Source organism: Phoca vitulina, unplaced genomic scaffold (assembly GCF_004348235.1).
Source record: "Phoca vitulina isolate PV1807 unplaced genomic scaffold, GSC_HSeal_1.0 scaffold18, whole genome shotgun sequence".
Lineage (NCBI taxonomy): Eukaryota > Metazoa > Chordata > Mammalia > Carnivora > Phocidae > Phoca > Phoca vitulina.
In genome coordinates this window covers 13736967-13759664 of record NW_022589721.1, presented here as the reverse complement: position 1 = coordinate 13759664, position 22698 = coordinate 13736967, and the positions used below count along the sequence as shown (strand labels likewise).

At 38.3% G+C, this 22698-nt stretch overlaps 1 protein-coding gene and 1 long non-coding RNA gene across 2 annotated transcripts in view; one reads left to right on the top strand and one right to left on the bottom strand.

Annotated features, from left to right (window-relative positions):
* The window catches only part of LOC116639539, a 267061-nt gene that overhangs the window by 169673 nt on the left and 74690 nt on the right, over positions 1-22698 (top strand). The window lies entirely within an intron of this gene.
* LOC116639537 (60S ribosomal protein L9-like) lies at positions 15641-16348 on the bottom strand. The gene has a single exon (XM_032416043.1). It carries the CDS (start codon positions 16314-16316, stop codon positions 15738-15740), a length of 579 nt encoding a protein of 192 aa, XP_032271934.1. The 5' UTR covers positions 16317-16348; the 3' UTR covers positions 15641-15737.

Here is a 22698-nt window from a genome sequence, read left to right as displayed (position 1 = left end):
ATGTGGTGGTGAGAGAAGAAATTAAATTCCATATAAACATGGAGAATGGATTTTTGTATTATTTTTGTTTGAAGTGATGTATTTGGCTTCTGAGTACAGAATTGAAAAGATTCAAGAAAGAGAATGAGCCAAACCACAGTGATTTTGAAATTTCAATCTAAACAATTCTTTAAGCATCATGTTGGGAACAGCCGTAAGAACAGTTTTTCTCCTGTGTTATTTTAGGGCTTTGGATTCTTGTCCCACATATATCACGAAATAATATTTAAAAGTACTCTCCAGACTTCATATATTTTGTGATGTACTTGTGACTAATTTAAATGTCATGATAAAATAAGTTTTCTGTTCTGTTTTATTTGGTTTTGCAAATGTCAAGTGCTATTACAATAAATACCAAGGAGTAACCAATTTTTTAAAGTCATGTTACTTTTTGATCAAATATATTTTCTGTGATAATAACTTGCCTAATCAACTGAGTTCTGTCTCTGCCAGCTTCTAAGTGATTAATCTCGGGTAAATAATTTAACTTCTCCAAACCTTCTCCAAATGTGAGGTTTATTCTTATGATGATAAAAGGAAAGAATATATGTAATGCCCCTGGAACATTAGATAAAATGTATTAGAGATTCAATATGTGTCACTTTTTTTCTCTTATAAAAAGAAAAATTCTTGGAATGATTCCTATGTTACCTCTCTCAGCCTTCTTCTCATTAATTAAATAATTCCTTTCAGATGTTCTTAAAAATCTCCATGACCCTTATTATTCTATTCTATCCTGAACTGCCTTTTCCCCCTATTCACTGTGAAATTGCATATCAAAAAGAAATTAAGACAGTTTTCAGTCTTTACGATGACTCAGCTCTTTGTATTGTATTGAAATATAATAAGTTGCACAGGTGGCCATATTTTAAGTGAGTTAATTAGTGTTGGCTAAAGGTACTACAATTGGGAGAATTGAGCAAACCCTTTTTTTTTTAGAGAAGATTTTATTTTATTTATTTATTTATTTTAAAGATTTTATTTATTTATTTGACAGAGAGAGACACAGCGAGAAAGGGAACACAAGCAGGGGGAGTGGGAGAGGGAGAAGCAGGCTTCCTGCAGAGGCTCGATTCCAGGACCCTGGGATCATGACCTGAGCCGAAGGCAGACACTTAATGACTGAGCCACCCAGGCGCCCCGAGCAAACCTTTTGTTCTAAATAACAACAATAAAATGTATTGTCTGAATTCTACATGCAAGTCATTTAGGTAACTTTCATACTTCCTCCTAAATTGGGATTATAGAGGATCTAGAAAAGTGTTAAGTCCAGAAAAAGATGGGCTTCCTAGTTCCTGGTTCATATGGAGAAGGGCATGAGAATGTGTGTGTGCATGTGTGCATATGTGTGTATGTATGTGTGTGCATGTATGTGTGTGCATATGTTCACGTGTATGTCTGTGTGCATGTGTCCATGTGTGTATATGTGTGCATATATGTGTGTGTGCATACATGTGTTGTAGAGTAGTGACAACATCTACAGACTGCCCTTTTACATGATCAAAACATCCGTGACAGTGATAATACCTTATTTTTTATACCTTATTCTACCCTGAAGATGTTTCATGCAGCCACTGGTTCTATAAAGTCTGTCAACAATTTGGTTCATCATTATGTTTGTTAGGATGTTGTAAAATAAAGTTGTAAAGTAAAAGTAAAAACACCCTGAGACACAACACTTTGGTGAGTAGCATTGTGTTTCAAGTCCTTATATTGAGTTTTTACAGCTCATCTTTGCTCACTTCTAGTCTTGAGATGATTTCTGTGTCTTGGGCAGATTTGAGATGGCTTGATAATTTACTTGAAATTCAGGGAGTTGTTAGTGAACTTAACATTTGTACTGAGTGCCAATCCTTCCTACAGGGAAATTAATATGGTGTCAGTTATTGCCGTAGCCCTAATGAAGAAGATAGTATGTGTCAGGGGATAAAAGCAGTTAATATATTAGCATTGGTTGGTGGATTGCTTTGTTCCAGGTATTGCTGAGCTCCTTACATGTTTTATCAAACTGAATTATCAACAACCCCTAATTAATATTATCCCCATTCTAAAGGTGAGAAAATGAAGAGCAGAGAATTGAAATAATTTTTTCACAGTTATATATAGTGATTAGTGTAGAGTTATAATTCCAACCCAGGTAATCTTACTTTACAGTCTCACTTCTTGTCTTTGGCAACATCAAATATCCTATATATTTTTCACTGCGGACATTGAGGGCTTAATGTGCTAACTCAGGGTCAGTTAGATTTTCAGAGGAAAAACTTCTCAGAGACCTCTATGACTTAGTCCCAACATAGCTTTCCAGACTTAGCTTGTTATAAATCTTTTATGATTGGATGCTTTATCCAAAGTGGGTTACTAACTTTTTCTCACATCTGTGGCCTTTTCATATCCATTCATTTTCTAATGCTTTTACTCTATTTTATGTTTTTGCTTTTTAATCTCTTTCATGACAAACCCTACCCTTCTCTCCAAGCCCACTTTAAGGATAAATGTTTCTGTGAATTCTTCTGGATCTTTATTCCAGATGAAATCAATTTCTCCTATTCACTTTGCTTAGATTTCTCTTGAATGTGTGGTTTATCCTTATTTGTACTCCTGTCTTATCTGTTTTACTAGATTATAAATTCTTTAAAGCCATCGCTGCCCCTTGGATGAAATAGGTACCTAATAACTGTTTGTTGAATTGATCCCGAAAACCCCGGCTCGTGTGTTGGCAAATGAGCCACACAGGTCATGAGAGAGCAGCAGATAAGTTCACCCTCCCATTTCAATTCCCAGAAAACAAAGCCGGATCCTAATGTTGATGGGGGCAGAGTGGCATAGCTTTGCTCGTGCTCAGGTACATTTCTCAGTCAAGGGAGGGCTGTTTCTTTTCCCTGCAGCACACGTCGGAAACAGTCTACTTTCTTCTCTTCTTTAATGCTACCACCATTCATTTTATCCCTTAGAGCTCTTACTTCACCAAAAAAGAGTGTCATCTCCCCAGACATTATCCTCTCCACTGCACCCAAAGACAAGCTCACAGTATCTTTAATCCTTAAAGGCTTTCCTATTTATTATTATGGAGAACACAGGGGACACAAGAGAAAATGTGAAGAAATTAAAAAGCTGAAGTTGTTTGTTGCAACTTTTTCTTTTTTTTTAACGTGGTCCCAATGGGTTGTTCCTGTCTCTTGCTGAATTACAGACTCAAAGTTACCTTAGACTTTTCTCAACCTTTATTCTTGGGGAAGTGTTGCCTGAAAGAAATAATCATGGCAGAAAGCAGATGTCCATTCAGATGCCCATCTACATCCAAGGAGGTAGGATGGCATGGGGATCAGAAGCGTGTCTTTGGGGTTCTCAGACCTGTGTTTGAATCTTAGCTCTGCCACCTTTGTAGCCACGTGACACTGGGAAACTCACGGAATGACTCTAAGACTCAAGTTCCTTATTTGTAAAAAGAAGGTCATATTGTGCTTACCTCTCAGGACCATGGAAAGTTTAAATGAGAAATGTATGTAGAGGGTTCTGGGCAGGTTTTGCTATTCTTCACCATTATCTAGTTTTCTGTTTCTTGGCACAGAGGAGGTTTGCACTTTCCCCTCTCCTTGAAACGAAGAGTGGTCAGGTGACGCAGTCAGTGGACTAGGAGTGTAAGTAATGTGTGTCACTTCTAGGTAGAAATATTTAATTGCTGGTGCTGGTCCTTCCAGTCTGCCCTTTCCTGGGCAGAAGCACATATTGGTATGATGGTGCCAGTGGGATAAAGAAGCCTAGAGAAATGAAAAGCCCAGAGAAAACTGTATGAGCAGGAAATAAACCTTGGTTTCTTTAGCTTTTGGAACTGTGGGTTTAACCTGTTATTATAGCATAACTTAGTCTATCCTAATACAGTGCTTAATAGAGTCTAAGATAAAGACTTAAAACTTGATAGTTTTAAAAATTTTCCATGAAAATGGCCTTGACACAGCCATCAGCATTATATAACATATTCTCATGTAACATTTACATGCATAGAATTTATTTACTTCAGTAAAATAATTAGAAACCTTTTGGGGTAACCTTTTTTAAATAGGAAAACAGCGCATTTCTCCTTGCACACGAAGACCATTCATAGTCCTCTTTACTGCATCTGTCCTGGCAACATCGTTCCACGCACCCCAAATTTAATCTTTTCTTTCTTTCTTCATATGAAAAAGTCATTACGTGTCTACTTGCCACAAACATCCTTAGTAAGTAGCGTGTTTCATTCTTCTAGTTGATGAAGGTAATTTTTCAAAAGCCCATGGAGTTCACAATTTATATAAGCCAGTGGATTTCATGACTGGGGTTGGGTCAGTCTTTCCAGTGAGCAGTATAGATATGGATGGTAATTCCATAATAAAGTGTGGTTTATAGGGAAGAACACTTCTCTGCTTCCCAGTGTCACATTATAGGCCTGATCTTGTGATGTGACTTTGATCAAATTTCTTTCTTTTTTGAGCTTCCTGGAGTTTTCTCCCATTGGATTATAAGAAGTCTTTAACATTGGGTGGATAATAGCTTTTGGCTCCTTATATTTCTTGCAGTCTTCCCCCCTCCCCATCCTCCCCCTGCCACCTGAACACACCCTAAAGGTTTCTGTTCTGATGATTTTTGTGTTTTTGTAGATACAAATCTTGTTTCACATTCTAGTTCTTCCTCTGGTATCACATGTAACCAAGACAAGCTGTTCAGCCTCTCTGAGTCTTTATTGCGCCATCCATGAAATGAGAACAATAATACCTAACTCACTACAGCAATGGTAAGGGAGGATGGGGTAACATTGAAAATTAGCTGGTATATAGCAAGAGGACAATGCATGGCAGTTTCTCTCTGTTTAATATCTCTCCTGGGCTATCAAGATTCTGAACGTCCATATTCCATATGTTCAATAGAGGATGATTATATAGATTTATTCAGTTAAAAAAAAAAGACTTTGATATTTCTCACTTTGGAAAACTTAGGTAGACTCACCTGCCTCCTTCATAAATATTTCTCACTTTTCTGGGGCCTTGCAGTTGGCAGTTAGGATGTACTCCATTAGCTCAAGTCACCCAGCCAGAACTTCCCTACATCAAGATGTTGCTTCTCAAAGCAGTGTTATTATTATTATAGTATTGCTATTAATAAAAATTCCAGATATTTATTGAGCATATGCTATGTGCCATATACAATTCTAAGTACAATTTATAAAAATATATTTACATGTGTGATATATAACATAGAATTACATATAGAATTGTTGAGAGATGTAGATCATATCACACACACATACACACACTTCTGTGAAAACTGTATTATTATTGTCTCCATCGTATCAGTCTGGCTCCAGTCAGGAGAGTTATTTATTATGACAGAGAAAATTTAACATAAGGTATCAAAGCAAAAAGGTGGCACTGAGGTATCACAGAAGTTGTCCCTGTACCTCTATGGCTATGAAGAAGGAAGGGAAGAAGTTGGAATTATTAAAAGGTAAGAGCTTGAAGGAAGGGCCCCGTGCATCTGAGACTCGGACCTCTGTGGAAGGGTGCTGCGTGGGGCTGTGTTCGTGTCCCCAAGAAAGGACAGTATTGGGAGAACCGCAGATCAGAAGCAGTGCTGCTGGCACCAATTGCTGTTAAAGAGCCATTGCTGCAATGGCGAGATCGGAACAGGAAACAAAGCAAGAAGGAGTACGTGCTTCTTCCTCTCCAGGCTTGGAGTCTTCCTCCTAGCATCTCTATGAGCAGAGCCTAATGGAGATCCAGCTGGCAAAGGAGACATGAGGCTTACAGAGCTCCAACTCTGGCATCAGAAAACAGTAGAGAAGCCAAGAGGCAGCATTTTAATAATCACCACACTCTACCCCTTCTGGCTATTAATCTACTCCTTCTACACATAGTTACATTTCAATACAGCAGTAAAATAGCTTTAATTAAGCTTGCACCGAAGAGGATGCAACTATCTCCTTATATATAAACAGAGATGCTCTTATCCTCCCAACCAAGAGATGCAAAGTTCCAACTGTTCCTGTGTGCATTTCTGGAAGATAGTCACCTCCATCTCTGAAGTTTTGAAAAGCAAACAAGGTCATTACCATTGGGTTATGCTAAGGCACCCACACAAAACTTCAAGAAAAGGATGCAGTGAACTATGATGGGAAAGAGAATTTTTCTTCACAGTGGTTCTCCTTGTCCATTGACTGGTAGCTCTTGAGGGCATTCATTTTCATTTCTTTCTTTTTTATATACTTAAGAACTATCTTTTTTAAAAAAATTTTTTATTAACATATAATGTATTATTTGTTTCAGGGGTACAGGTCTGTGATTCATCAGTCTTAAACAATTCACAGTGCTCACCATAGCACATACCCTCCCCAATGTCCATAACCCAGCCACCCCATCCCTCCCACCCCTCACCACTCCAGCAACCCTCAGTTTGTTTCCTGAGATTAAGAGTCTCTTACGGTTTGTCTCCTTCTCTGGTTTCATCCCATTTCATTTTTTCCTCTCTTTCCCTATGATCCTCTGCCTTGTTTCTCAAATTCCACATATCAGCGAGATCATATGGTAATTGTCTTTCTCTGATTGACTTATTTCACTTAGCATAATACCCTCCAGTTCCATCCACATCACTGCAAATGGCAAGATTTCGGTTTTTTTGATGGCTGCATAATATTCCATTGTGTGTGTGTGTGTGTGTGTGTGTGTGTGTGTGTGTGTGTGTATCACATCTTCTTTATCCATTCATCTGTTGATGGATATCTAGGCTCTTACCATAGTTTGCCTATTGTGGACATTGCTGCTATAATCATTGGGGTGCACGTGCCCCTTCGGATCACTGCATTTGTATCTTTGGGGAAATACCCAGTAGTGCAATTGCTGGGTTGTAGGGTAGCTCTATTTTCAACTTTTTGAGGAACCTCCATACTGTTTTCCAGAGTGGCTGCACCAGCTTGCATTCCCACCAACAGTGTAGGAGGGTTCCCCTTTCTCCGCATCCTTGCCAACATCTGTCGTTTCCTGACTTGTTCATTTTAGCCATTCTGACTGGTGTGAGGCAGTGTCTCACTGAGGTTTTGATTTGGATTTCCCTAATGCTGAGCGATGCTGAGCACTTTTTCATGTGTCTCTTGGCCATTTGGATGTCTTCTTCGCATTATTCCATTGATCTATGTGTCTGCTTTTGTGCCAGTACCATACTGTCTTGATATTATAGTTTTGTAGTATAGCTTGAAGTCCGGAATTGTGATGCCACCAGCTTTGTTTTTTCTTTTTCAACATTTCTCTGGCTGTTTGGGGTCTTTTTTGGTTCCATACAAATTTTAGGATTTTTTGTTCCATTTCTGTGAAAAGAGTTGATGGTATTTTGATAGGGATTGCATTAAATGTGTAGCTTGCTCTAGGTGGCATAGACATTTTCACAATATTTGTTCTTCCAATCCATGAGCATGGAACGTTTTTCCATTTCTTTGTGTCTTCCTCAATTTCTTTCATGAGTATTCTATAGTTTTCTGAGTACAGATTCTTTGCCTCTTTGGTTAGATTTATTCCCAGTTATCTTATGGTTTTGGGTGCAGTTGTAAATGGGATCAACTCCTTAATTTCTCTTTCTTCTGTCTTGTTGGTGTAAAGAAATGCAACTGATTTCTATGCATTGGTTTTATATCTTGCCACTTTACTGAATTCCTGTATGAGTTCTAGCAGTTTTGGGGTGGAGTCTTTTGGGTTTTCCACATAAAATATCGTTATCATCTGCAAAGAGTGAGAGTTTAATTCTTCTTTGCCGATTTGATGCCTTTTATTTCTTTTTGTTGTCTGATTGCTGAGGCTAGGACTTCTAGTACTATGTTGAATAGCAGTGGTGATAGCGGACATCCCTGCTGTGTTCCTGACCTTAGGGGAAAAGCTCTCAGTTTTACCCCATTGAGTATGATATTCGCTGTGGGTTTTTCATAGATGGCTTTTATGATACTGAGGTATGTACCCTCTATCCATACACTGTGAAGAGTTTTAATCGAGAAAGGATGCTGTACTTTGTCAAATGCTTTTTCTGCATCTTTTGAGAGGATCATATGGTTCTTGTTCTTTCTTTTATTAATGTATTGTATCACATTGATTGATTTGCAGATGTTGAACCAATGTTGCAGCCCAGGAATAAGTCCCACTTGTTCGTGGTGAATAATCCTTTTAATATACTGTTGGATCCTACTGGCTAGTATTTTGGTGAGAATTTTTGCATCCATGTTCATCAGGGATGTTGGTCTGTAGTTTTCCTTTTTGATGGGGTCTTTGTCTGGTTTTGAGATCAAGGTAATGCTGGCCTCATAAAATGAGTTTGGAAGTTTTCCTTCCATTTTTATTTTTTGGAACAGTTTCAGAAGAATAGGTATTAATTCTTCTTTAAATGTTTGGTAGAATTCCTCTGGGAAGCCATCTGGCCCTGGGCTCTTGTTTGTTGGGAGATTTTTGATGACTGCTTCAATTTCCTTAGTGGTTATGGGTCTGTTCAGGTTTTCTATTTCCTCCTGGTTCAGTTATGTTAGTTTATACATCTCTAGGAATGCATCCATTTCTTCCAGATTACCTAATTTGCTGGTATATAGTTGCTCATAATATGTTCTTATAATTGTTTGTATTTCTTTGGTGTTGGTTGTGATCTCTCCTCTTTCATTCATGATTTTATTTATTTGAGTCCTTTCTCTTTTCTTTTTGATAAGTCTTGCCAGGGGTTTATCAATTTTATTAATTCTTTCAAAGAACCAGTTCCTAGTTTCGTTGATCTGTTCTGCTGTTCTTTTGGTTTCTATTTCATTGATTTCTGCTCTGATCTTTATTATTTCTCTTCCCCTGCTGGGTTTAGGCTTTATTTGCTATTCTTTCTCCAGCTCCTTTAGGTGTAGGGTTAGGTTGTGTATTTGAGACCTTTCTTGTTTCTTGAGAAAGGTTTGTATTGCTATATACTTTCCTCTTAGGACTGCCTTTGCTGTTTCCCAAAGATTTTGAACAGTTGTGTTTTCATTTTCATTTGTTTCCATGAATTTTTTAAAATCTTCTTTAGTTTTCTGTTTGAGCCATTCATTCTTCAGTACGATGCTCTTTAGCCTCCATGTATTTGAGTTCTTTCTGACTTTCCTCTTGTGATTGAGTTCTAGTTTCAAAGCATTGTGGTCCGAAAATATGCAGGGAATGATCCCAGTCTTTTGGTACTGGCGAGACCTGATTTGTGACCCAGGATGTGACCTATTCTGGAGAATGTTCCATGTGCACTAGAGAAGAATGTGTATTCTGTTGCTTTGGGATGGACTGTTCTGAATATATCTGTGAAGTCCATCTGGTCCAGTGTGTCATTTAAAGCCTTTATTTCCTTGTTGATATTTTGCTTAGATGATCTGTTCATTTCAGTGAGGGGGGTGTTAAAGTCCCCTACTATTATTGTATTATTTTCAATGTGTTTCTTTGATTTTGTTATTAGTTGGCTTATATAATTGGCTGCTCCCATGTTAGGGGCATAAATATTTACAATTGTTAGATCTTCTTGTTGGATAGACCCTTTAAGTATGATGTAGTGTCCTTCCTCATCTCTTATAGTCTTTCGTTTAAAATCTAATTTGTCTGATAGAAGGATTGCCACCCCAGCTTTCTTTTGATGTCCATTAGCCTAGTAAAGGGTTTTCCACCCCCTCCCTTTCAATCTGGAGGTGTCGTTGGGTCTAAAATGAGTCTCTTGCAGACAGCATATTGATGGGTCTTGTTTTTTTATCCAATCTGATAGCCTGTGTCTTTCAGTCTTCTTATATTTAGATGTACTTTTAATCAACTTGAATTTGTTTTCTGATACAAATTAATGGATGACTATGCAGAACACAAAATTTTGCCATTTTTTTTTCCCAGAGAGGTTCTGTGTCAAATAGAAAACCTGAACAGACCCATAACCACTAAGGAAATTGAAGCAGTAATCAAAAATCTCCCAACAAACAAGAGCATTTAGCCCATTTACATTCAGGGTAACTATTGAAAGATATGAATTTAGTGCCATCGTATTGCCTGTAAGGTGACTGTTACTGTATATTGTCTCTGTTCCTTTCTGGTCTATGTTACTTTTAGGCTCTTTCTTTGCTTAGAGGATCTCTTTCAATATTTCTTGTAGGGCTGGTTTGGTGTTTGCAAATTCTTTTAGTTTTGTTTGTCCTGGAAGCTTTTTATCTCTCCTTCTATTTTCAGTGACAGCCTAGCTGGATATAGTGTTCTTGGCTGCATATTTTTCTCGTTTAGTGCTCTGAATATATCATGCCAGTCCTTTCTGGCCTGCCAGGTCTCTGTGGATAGATCTGTTGCCAATCTAATGTTTCTACCATTGTAGGTTACAGACCTCTTGTCCCGAGCTGCTTTCAGCGTTTTCTCTTTGTCTCTGAGAGTTGTGAGTTTTACTATTAGATGTTGGGGTGTTGACCTATTTTGAGGGGGGTTCTCTGTGCCTCCTGGATTTTGATGCCTGTTTCCTTCCTTAAATTAGGGAAGTTCTCTGCTATAATTTGCTCCAATATACCTTCTGCCCCCCTCTCTCTTTCTTCTTCTTCTGGGTTCCCAGTTATTCTAATGTTTCACTTTATGGTTTCACTTATCTCTCGAATTCTCCCCTCATGATCCAGTAGTTGTTATCTCTCTTTTTCTCAGCTTCTTTATTCTCCATCATTTGGTCTTCTATATCACTAATTCTCTCTTCTGCCTCATTTATCCTAGAAGTTAGAGCCTCCATTTTTTATTGCACCTCATTAATAGCCTTTTTTATATCAACTTGGTTAGATTTTAGCTCTTTCATTTCTCCAGAAAGGGATTCTCTAGTATCTTCTATGCTTTTTTCAAGCCCAGCTAGTATCTTTGTAATCGTCATTCTGAACTCTAGTTCTGACATCTTACTAATGTCTGTATTGATTTTAGGTCCCTGGCAGTATGTACTGCCTCTTGTTCTTTTTTTTTTTTTTTTGAGGTGAGTTTTTTCATCTTGTCATTTTGTCCAGAGGAGAATAGATGAATGAGAGAACAAAATGCTAACAGGGTAACAATGACCCCAGAAAAATATACACTAAACAAATCAGAAGAGTCCCGAAACCGGGGGGAGAAGAAAAGGAAATAAAACAAACAAAAAAAAGAATATGATTAGGCTGGTGAATGGAACAGAGCCACACACTAGATTTTGGGTGTATTTTGGTCTGTTAGAAGAAATTGCCTCCCAAAATTTTAAGGAATGAAAAACTTATATGTGTACAAAAATAAGGGTAAATACTATGAAGGGATGGAATATGACTGTAAAGATAAAAATTAAAAAAGATTTTAAAAAAGGAATTGATAAAAAGTTGTTTAAAAAAAGAATGAAAAAAATTAAAAGAGAGAATGTTATCAGGTGGGAGACTAGGACAACGTCATACACTAGATTTAGGGCATATTTTGGTGTGTTAGAAGAAACTGTATCCCAAAATTCTAAAAAAGAAAAAAAATATATATACATAAAATAAGGTTAAATACAATGAAGGGATAAAATATGACTGTAAAAATGAAAATTAAAAAGGATTTTTAAAAAGGAATTGATAAGATGTTGGTTGAAAAAGGGAAAAAGAAAAATTAAAAAAAAATAGAAAAAGAAAAAAAATTTAAAAAATTAACTTTGAAAGACTAAAGAATCTGGGGGAAAAAAGCCATGAATTCTATGTGCTGTATTCCCCTAGCGCTGGAGTTCTGTCGTTCTCATTGATCGGTAAACTTGGTCTTGGCTGGCTCTTCTTGCTGACCTTCTGGGGGAGGGGCCTGTTGCCGTGGCTCTTAAATATCTTTGTCGGAGGCGGAATTGCCCTGCCCTTGCCGGGGCCAGGCTAAGTAATCTGCTCGGGTTTGTTCTCGGGAACTTTTGTTCCCTGCAAGCTTTCCATACAGCTTTGGAGGACAAGAGTGAAAATGGCAGCCTCCTGATCTCAGCCCTGGAGGACCTGAGAACTTGGGGCCCCACTCTTCAGTGCACCCCCAGAGAAAAGCAGTCAATCACTCCCGTCTCCCCGGTCTCCGGCTGCACTCTGTGCTCACCCGGCCTGTGACTGAGAGTTTCTATCTCTGGCACACGACCCCGTGTGGAGTCTCCAAACCCAGCAGATCCCTGCGATGTGCTCCCGCGGCCCTCCTCCCAGGGGACGAAGGGGAGTCTCCCCGGATCTGCCGCTTGTTGGGTCCCTGCTGGAAGAGCAGTGGCCCGACTGTGCCACGGATTATGGTTTATGGCAACCCTGAGCTGAGAGCCTGCGCCTTGGCTCTGTCTCTGCAGCTGGCTTCCCCACTCTGATACCTGGGAGCTCTGCCTCACTCAGGCACCCCCGGTCTTTCTGTGACCCCGAGGGTCCTGAGACCACACTGTCCACGAGGTTTCCACCCCCTGTTTAGCCACTGGAGCGACGTCCCTCAGCGGAGCCGACTTCTAAAAGTTCCGATTTTGTGCCCCGCTGCTCTCACTTGCCAGAAGCGGCCCATGAAGGCCCCTCCCCCGCCGTCTATCTTCCCAAATATCGTCTACTCCTCCGCCATCTTGCTACTCCTTCCCCCAGCTTCATTTTCCATCTTATTTTCAGCTCCATGTTATCTCCTACATTGTCTTCTTCCCTCTTCCTGCCCTTCTCCCTTTTTTCTTCCTCCCCCACTTCTTTTTCTTCTTTCAGTCTTCTTATATTTAGGTGTCCTTTTAATCAACTTGAATTTGTTTTCTGATACAAATTAATGGATGACTATACAGAACACAAAATTTTGCCATTTTTTTCCCCAGAGAGGTTCTATGTTTGCATGCTTGCCTCCGAGGATAAAAAATGTTTTTCTCATTCTAATCTTATGAATATTTTTTTTTCACATCTTAGATATTGTGATGGGTAGATAAGTTGTATCTTCTAATTTATATTACTTAGATTATTAGTTAAATTGAACATTTTTTCATGTAGGTTCCATTTATCTATTTTTATCTTATAGATTTTTATTTTACTCTTCTTATCCCTTAGATACTCTTCTTCTGAGATCCTGGTGGGTTGTTCTTATGAATTTTTATGGGTTCTTGATATATTAGAAACACATATTCATAATACCACAGTTGCAATTTTACACCCCAATTTTATTTCTCTTAAAATTGTTTCTGCAGTTTCTGCTATTGGATTTGAGTCTTGGATCAATCAAAGCAGTTGAAATTTCTCAAAAATCTATTGTTGATTTTAATGGAAGAATACAGAATGAGTTAGGGGTCACTAAGATAATGAATGTGTGTTTGGCTTGTACCGAAGACTGTCACCATAGTGCTGACAGACATGTTAACCGTTCAGATATAGTTGCTAAGGTCTTGGTCCTGTCACTGGGTGACATTTTGCCATATAAAGGGAAGCTTACATATGACTACATGGCTTCATCTTTTAGAGTGATAACATAGCAACAGCTTTTGTTAGTCTGCAGGAACCAGAAACAGATTGAATTCTTGGCAAGATAGAAGAAAAGAGCTTTCACAAACTCAGCTGGTTATGGTGCTCCCTATGTTGTAAATGCTACTGGAAACAGACCCTCTCAGTGAGGCTTCCCACACTGTGAACAACATATCACCGAGCAACGACCATCTTCGCGTGGGTCTGACAGGGAGAGCAGAATGTGCCAAGGTGAAGATACTAGGAAAGAGGGCACTAAACACTGCCAAATTGCTTTCTTTTCAAAATGGAACACTTAGGAACAGGCAATAAAAAATAAACAAACATACATATCACTGCTTTATTTTTATTATTGAAGATGAACAAATTCATAGCAGGCTATCCATAAGATTGAGTATCTACTTCACTGTATGCCTAGATGTTGGCAGAGGTGATAAAGGTGATTCAGATTCCATATCAGGGTCTGGTAAGCTCTGAACAATAATGAAAGCTCTGAACAATAATGAAACAACTCAAGTTGGTTTGATTTCCCAACAGTGACCCATTTGATAATCTTGGATGCCTGTGTCATGCTCACACAGGGGATGCTCCTTTTCAGTAACAGTATATGTCTACCTTTCATCACACATTCATTATCTAAGCTTTTATTATCTATCTTAAGTAGGCAGTTGCTGTGCCAGATATAGAAGATTCAGTACGATAGATGTCATAAGTGTGCAACATCCAACTCAAACTGTTTTCGCACAAATATTTATAACTCCCATAACTTGGAAGCCAAAGGAATGAAGTTTTCTTTAAGCAAGATAGAATTCTAAGGTTAAATTATGCCATCAGGATCCTCTCTCTCTTTCTCCTTCACTTAGCTTGTCTGCCCCTTTACAGGTTTTCATCTCAAGAAGTTTCTCTGTCCATGATAGCAAAGAAGATTCCTGGCAATTGCTGACTTCCATGGGCCATTCAGATTTTATTTTATTTTATTTTTAATTTTTTTTTTCTATTTGTCAGAGGAAGAGAGCACAAGCCCGGGAAGTGGCAGGTAGAGCAGGTAGAGCAGGCAGAGGGAAAAGCAGACTCCCCACTGAGCAAGGAGCTCATTGTGAGACTTGATCCCAGGATCCTGGGGTCATGACCTGAGCCGAAGTCAGGCACTTCACTGACTGAGCCACCTAGGCGTCATGAGCCATTCAGATTATAATGACATAAGGTGATACACTGTCTTCAAGTGGCCAAATCCCAGAAAAAGGGACTGTGATGGATTCTATTTACAGTATGTATCTATATCTCTAGTGGGAAAGGTGGGTCTGTGTGATGGAGACACCATCTTGGAAGAGAGAATGGGAGTTTCCAAAAGAAATTTGTTGAAGAGTAAAAAGATTATGCCTTTAAAAGGAGATAGTCTTTATGCTCAAGAAGAGCAGTCTAACAGAAAGAAAAGGCAAGATGTAAGTAGCTAAAATCAAATGTGGTACGTGTTGTGATGAGAATATTTTCAAAAAGCTATAAAGCTGTCCTGTTGCTGGTATATGGTGGCGTAAGCCCCAACAGGACCTACCTCCTGTGAGCAACAACTCTCAACTCTGGACAAAATACAAAAATACCTGGAGGTACCAGGCAGTGAACAAAAGCAGGCAGACTCTGAAGGAGAGTCAAAACTTGCAAGAAGAGAACAGAATGGGATAAATTTCCCATTATTTTAGCTGTTAGCCTGAAAGTCGGCTAAAGCTTAAAACCTTGATAGAAAACAGACTTCCTGGCCTAATGAACCAGAGGACAGAATTCAGGGGAACCACAGCTGCTGGAAAGTAAAGGGATGGGTCGTATCCAGGAAAAGAAAGAGCAAGAGAGAGAGCCCTGAAATTTGTAAATAAATTCTACCCAATTCTCTAACCATGAAGCCACATATGTTGGGGGGTGCAGAATTAAAGCAGTCCAGCTACAGATAAAGGAACTGGATTGAGGTTAGAACCCTTTCCCCAAAAATAGTTGCATCTTGAATTCAACCAAGTTATTTGTCTACCAAAACAACCAAAATACCCATTCTCTAGAGGAATATAACGGAGTTACTTTCCAGGATATAATAGAAAATTATTTAACATTTGAAGAACTAGGAAAATATGATTCATTCTCAAAAAAAGAATCAACAAACCACTAAGCCCAACAGGGATTAGAACCCATAGATTTTAGTATAGCTTTTATTGCATCTTTAAAATATTGCAAATAAGTCTGAAAAATCATCTGGCATCTTGCTGTTTCTGTAGAGGGACAACTCAGATCTTTATTTATCAGCCTGCTGAACTGTTCCTTTTTCAGAAACATAGATACCATCCAAAAATTTTCTGATATCCTTGTTTTTAACAGTTGTGGCTTGCTGAATCAAAGCAGCTGAGTTTGATACAAGTTCAATGTCATTTCCTTCAAGAATTAACTCATCTTTTTGGGCTTGAGATACAGAACAAGCAACACCTGGCCTCATCTGAACCCTGTGGATGTATTTCTCACCCAAGAAATTTCGGATTTCAACAAGAGAACCATTCTCCTGAATAACAACGTTGATGGGGAAGTGAACATACACAGACCTCATCTTGTAACGGAAGCCCAGTGTAACGCCCTTGATCATGTTCTGTACGTGACTACAGATAGTGTGAACAGTAGCCAGCTCTTTTCTATTTCCCCACCATTTGTCAACTTGGAGCCTCTTCTTTTTCTTTCCAAGAAGACTGAGTTCTACATTGATGTGATTGAAGTCCCTTCGTAGGGTTCCTCTGGGTCCCTTCACAATAACTGTGCATCCCTTCAGAGTGATGTCGACATTTTCTGGAATGTCGACAGTCTGATTGCTGAGAATGGTCTTCATTCTTGCAGGAGATGTGGCAGAGAGCTAGAACACATAGATTTTAAAGTGGCTATGTGTAATGATGCAAAGGACAATTTTTAAAGTACTAGGTCAACTTGACAGCATGGAGATGACAAATGAAAGAGTCTGAAGAAGAGAGAGCCTCAGGACCTGAGGCACAATACCAAATGTCTAGTGTACGTGTAACTGGCATTGCAGAGGATAAGAAAGATACAGTGAGTCAGAAAAAAATTTGAAGACACAAAAACACAAAGAACAAACAAAAAGAAAAATCAGACTACATCAAAATTAAAAATTTTGTGCATCAAAGGACATTTATCAAGAAAGTGAAAAGACAGTGTATAGAATGAGTGAAAATATTTGCAAATCATATATCTGATAAAAGTCTAATATCCATAATATATAAATAACACAACAGAACAACAAAAAGACAAATAACATGGTTTAAAAGTGAGCAAAAGACTTCAATAGACATCTCTCCAAAGAAGATGTACAAAAGGCCAACTAGCACATGAAAAGATGCTTAATATCTTTACATATTAGAGAAACAAAAATCAAAACCACAATGAATTACCATTTCACACCCATTGGGATGGCTATTAAAAAAAGCAACAACAAAATAGCCAGTGTCGGTGAGGATGTAGAGAAATTGGAACCCATGTACGTTGCTGATGGGGATGTCAAATGGTGCAACCATTGAGGAAAATAATTAAAAAGAGGTATTCTAAGAAATATCTGTACATGCTCACAGAAGCACTAATTACAAAGCCAAAAGATGGAAATAACTGAAATGTCCCCCAGTGGATGGAGAGGTAAATAAAATATGTATAACCATGTAATAGAATATTATGCAGCCATAAAAATGAAGGACTGATACATGTTACAACATGAATGAACATCAAAATCATTATGCTAAGTGAAAGAAGCCAGACACAAAAGGTCAGAAATTATACAATTTCATTTATATGAAATATTTAGAATAGGTAAATCCATAGGACAGAAAGCAGATTAGTAGTTGTCATGGGCTGGTGGAGAGAAGGCTGAGGAGTAGCTGCTTAAAGGGTAGAGGATTGCCATTAGGGGTGATGAAAATATTTTGAACTAGGTAGAGGTGATGGTTGCACAACATTGAGAATATACTAAAGGCCATCAAACTGTTAAATAGTTAATTTTATGTTATGTGAATTTTGCCTTGATATCATTTTGAAGAATCGATGTTGGACAGTTTTTTGAATTTAGGTAAAGGCATAAATATGGTCTCTCAAGAAGTTCAGTGAACCCACAGCAGAATAATTAAGAAGTAAACCACAGCTAGGAATCATAGTCAATCTACTGAAACCCAAAGATGAAAACTCTAAAAAGCAGCTAGAGAAAAGCAATACACAACGTACAGGGATGCAGCAATTCAAAAGACTCCTGAATTCTCATCAGAAACTAAGAAAGCCATAAGATAGTGGGAAAACATCTTTAAAGCTGAAAGAAAAACAAAACTGTCAACCCAGAAATCTACATCCCATGAAAATAACCTTCAAAAATGAAGGCAAAATAAAGACATTTTCATATGCAATAAGACTAAGAGTATTCATTACCAGCAGACATAAGACTCCAAGGAATGCTAGAAGAAATTCTTCAGGCTCTAGGAAAATGTTACCTGAAAGGAAACTCAGATCTTTTATAACAAACAAACAGCATTAGAAATGATAAATACTGTATATTTTTCTTACCAGTTTCTTTAAAATACATTTGACTGTTGAAAACAAATAACATTTTCTTACCACTTTTATAATAGATATGATAACTGTAGCATAAAGAACAATGGGGTGGTAGATGGGTCTCCATGATTGTAAAATTTTCACATTTTACATGAAAGGGATGATACTAACTCTAAGTAGGCTGTGAAAAGTTAGGGATATATATCATAATTCACAGAGTACCAGCTTTAAAAAATAACAGAGGTATAATCCAGAAGCCAAAAGGTAACTTGAAATGGAATTTTAATAAAATATTCAAATGATCCAAAAGGAGTCAAGAAATGAAGAGCACAGAGATAGAAATAGAGAGGAGAAAAAAAAGAAAATAAATAATAAGGTGGTAGACGATATCAAATCACATCAATATTAGCTATTATGAACTAAACAACTAAAAGGCAGAAATTATTAGAAGAGAAAAAAAAAGCAGTAATACCCCCCTCTTCATCTGTATGCTGTATAAAAGATGCAATTTATATAGAAATAAAGAGATTAAAAATAAAGGGATAGAAAAAAATAATATACGAACAGCAAATATAAGGAGGGTTAGTAACTATATTAGTATCAGATAAAATCAGTACTTCAAGACAAAGAGATAAAGAAGGGCATTCCATAATAACACGATAGTCAGTTTATTGTGAAGACATGCCAACTCTAAATGTATATTCACTTCATAACAGAGCTTTAAAATAGATGAAGCAAAAATTAACAAAATTAAAGGGAGAGATAGAGTATTTCAAATAATATTTGGGAATGTGACCACCTCTCTCTTAGCAATTGATAAACAAGTAACAGCAAAACCAGTAAAAACCTAGTCTGACAAACACTATCAACTACCTTGACCTAATTGATAATTATAGTAAAATGCACTAAAGACATACAGTATGCCCATTCTCTTGAAGTGTATGTGGTACATTCAACGAGATAGACCGTGTACTGCACCATAAAATGAATTTTAACAAATTTAAAATTATTGAAATTATGCGGAGTATGTTCCCTAATTACTGAATTGAAACAGAAAATAATCTAGGAAAACTCTGAATATTTGAAAATAAAACAACACTTCTAAGTAATCTATAACTCAGTAAAGCAAAGAAAATTAAAAATATTTTGAACTGGGGGCGCCTGGGTGGCTCAGTTGGTTAAGCCACTGCCTTCGGCTCAGGTCATGATCCTGGAGTCCCCGGATCGAGTCCCGCATCGGGCTCCCTGCTCAGCGAGGAGCCTGCTTCTCCCTCTGACCCTCCCCCCTCTCATGCTCTCTCTCTCTCTCTATCTCATTCTCTCTCTCAAATAAATAAATAAAATCTTTAAAAAAAAAAAAAATATTTTGAACTGGATGACAATAAAAGAACAAATTAAAATTTTCAGAACGTTTAAAAATAAATGTATCGTCCTAAATGCCCATGTTAGAAACCGAAAGTCTCCAAAAGGGGCACCTGGGTGGCTTAGACGGTTAAGTGTCTGCCTTTGGCTCAGGTCATGATCTCCAGGTCCTGGGATAGAGCCCCACATTGAGGGGGGGAGGTCCTGTCTCAGCGGGGAGTCCGCTTCTCCCTCTCCCTCTGCCTCTCCCCCTGCTCGTGCTCTTTCTGCCTCTCTCTCTCAAATGGATAAATAAAATCTTAAAAAACAAAAAACAGTCTACAATTAAATTTTACTTTAAGAAACAAGAAAAAGGGGGGCGCCTGGGTGGCTCAGTGGTTGGGCGTCTGCCTTCGGCTCAGGTTGTGATCCCAGGGTCCTGGGATCGAGCCCCACGTCGGGCACCCTGCTCAGCGGGAGGCCTGCTTCTCCCTCCCCCACTCCCCATGCTTGTGTTCCCTCTCTCACTGTGTCTCTCTCTGTCAAATAAAATCTTTAAAAAAAAAAAAAAAAAAAAAAAAAGAAACAAGAAAAAGAGAAGTGAAATAAACACAAAGAAGGAAGATTTTCTAATAAATATTAGAGTAAATGTCCATGAAGTAGAAATAAGCAAACAAGAGGGAAAATTAACTTAGGGAAAAGATGGTTCTTTGAAAGGAATAATGAATTCATAAACCCTTAGCCAGATTGGACAGAAGAAAAGGAGCAAAAACATAATGTACTAATATGCTTTCAGAAATGATAGAGGAATAGTCACTGTTGATTCAGCAGATATTCAGTAAAAAATAAGAGAATGCTATGAACAACACTAGGTAACAATTTAGTTGAAACACACACATTCCTTGAAAATAAAATTTACCAACACTAACACAAGATGGAACAGAAAATATCAACAGTTCTGCATTTATTAAATCAGCTGAAATTGTTAACAATCTTCACGTGAAGAAAACTGCTGGCCCAGATGGTTCTTTAGTAAATGCTATCAAACATTTAAGGAAGAATTGTCAGCAAATTTATGCAATCTCTTTCAGAAAATAGAAAGGGAGAGAACACTTCCAAACTTCTTTTGAGAACTTCAAAACACCAATACCGAAACCTGGCAAAGAAATTACAATACAAAACAAACATTAAAAAATAAGTAAAACTACCAATTAAGGGGCCCCGGGGTGGCTCAGTTAGTTAAGTGTCTGACTCTTGGTTTTGTCTCAGGTCATAATCTTGGATGGTGAGATTGAGCCCCACCTCGGGCTCTTCCCTGGGTGTGGAGCCTGCTTAAGATTCTCTCTCTCTCCCTCTGCCCCTCCACATGTTCTGTCTCTCAAAAAAAGTACAGATTAATACCCCTCTTGAACATGGATGCAAATTTGATATTTGCAAATCAAATCTAGTCCTATATGAAAAGGATTATATATCATCACCAAGTAAGGTTAATCCTAAGAATGCGAGGTTGGTGTAGCATTTGAAAACCAGTCAATTTAATTCACCACATTAATAGAATAAAGGAGAAAATCCATATGACAGTTTTAATTGATGCAGAGAAAGTATTTGATGAAATGAATTATGACTTGTATATTGATCTTGGCACTGCTCTTAATCAAGGATGGTTAAGCTTAGTTGTAGTCACTTAGCACTCGGTGTGGGGAAGGGATATTCAGGGAGGAGGGAGCATGGAAAGGCCAGCCAGACCTGTTAGCACCTGTGGTTAGCTGCTATATACTCCAGGAGGACGTTAGCATCACCCCAAGTTTCCCTGCCTCACTGCAGGGGCTGTGCTGGGTTGCTCTTGATCTGCTTTGTAGTTTAGTAATCTCAAGGGGATGTTGGGGAGAGAAAATAGTGCACGGAGAATTGTTTCTTTGCTCCCTATCCAGATGCTCTGCATTGATGACTACACCCAAAACATATGCAAGGACCTAACCCATTGTTTTCCCTTATCCCTGGTGTTTCTCTGTTTTTTCTTATTTTGATAGATTTCTCAATCTTCCTTTTGCTTCTATTGGTACCTCCCGGGCCGGATTCAGGAGCGGAGACCAGCAGCAACTTTTCAGGTCCCACACACCATGTGTACTGATGTGCTTGTACCGCACTGATCACCTTCTCTTAAAAATGTTTTATTTTTTAATTTTTTCCAGTTTTGTTGAGATATAATTAACATATAATGCTATGTAAGTTTACCGTGTACAGCATAGTGGTTTGATTTATATATACTTTGCAAAGATTGCCACAATAAGTTTAGTTAACCTGCAGTAACTGTCTCTGTCCAGAACGAAGGTTCCGACCCCTTGAACAAGGTAAAATTCATGACGTTGGGAGCCATTCTTTTCCAGACCTCTTCTGATCCTTCACATTTATCTAAATTAGACTATTTAGAGTTTTGCAAAGATTCACTGCACTTTCCCACCTCTGCATCTTCAATCTCACATACTGTCTCCTTTTGTTTTTCTTCCTGTGTATGATGCTGTCGGCTCACACTCTCTTTTATCTGGAATATGTTTCCTGTTCTTCCTGTGGAAACCCTAGACGGTACGCGAGCCCACCTTGATGCCACTTCCCATCGTGCAGTGCAATTTAACAGAAAGAATGAGGTCTTTAGAGCTCAAGACCCCAACATGGCACTCTAGCTCCTAATCCTTCCGTTGTATTTATAACTATGGGTTGCATATTGCACATTTCTCTGCTTCAGTTTCCCTATTTGTAAAATAGGTAAAAATGCTACGTGCTTCAGAGGACTGCTGTGAGGATTTTATGAGGTGGCAATTACTTCATGCTAAAAAGGCCAGTGAAAAGTTCAGTCTCTGCCTCCATGCTGCCTCTCCTCTCTCGTCTTTGTCTCATCCATTTTCCTCAGCCCAATGGAATTTATCTCTTCTTTCAACACAATCCCATAGCATTTTCTTAATAGCATTTTGTAGGGCATTTGGCCCATTTCATCTGAGCTGTAATCCTGGTAGGAATTTCAGTAGCACTTACCTCAGAAGGTGTTTTATTGCCCAGAAAGGCGTTTCAGGAGAGAGAACAGTATTAGTACTTAAACAAGGCCGCTGGAGTCAAAGTCTCAGGATTGAGTCCCAGATTTACCAGTTGTTAACTCTGGGGTTGTGAGAAAATTTTATAACCTGTCTGAGCCTCAGATTGCTCATGTCTTAAATTCGAATAATTTCAGTCTCTAACTTACACAGCTGTTGCAACAATTAGGCGTGACAATATATCTAAACCACTTAGCACAGTGTCTGACATAAGAGCTCAGTGATGATAAGGATTATAAAGGC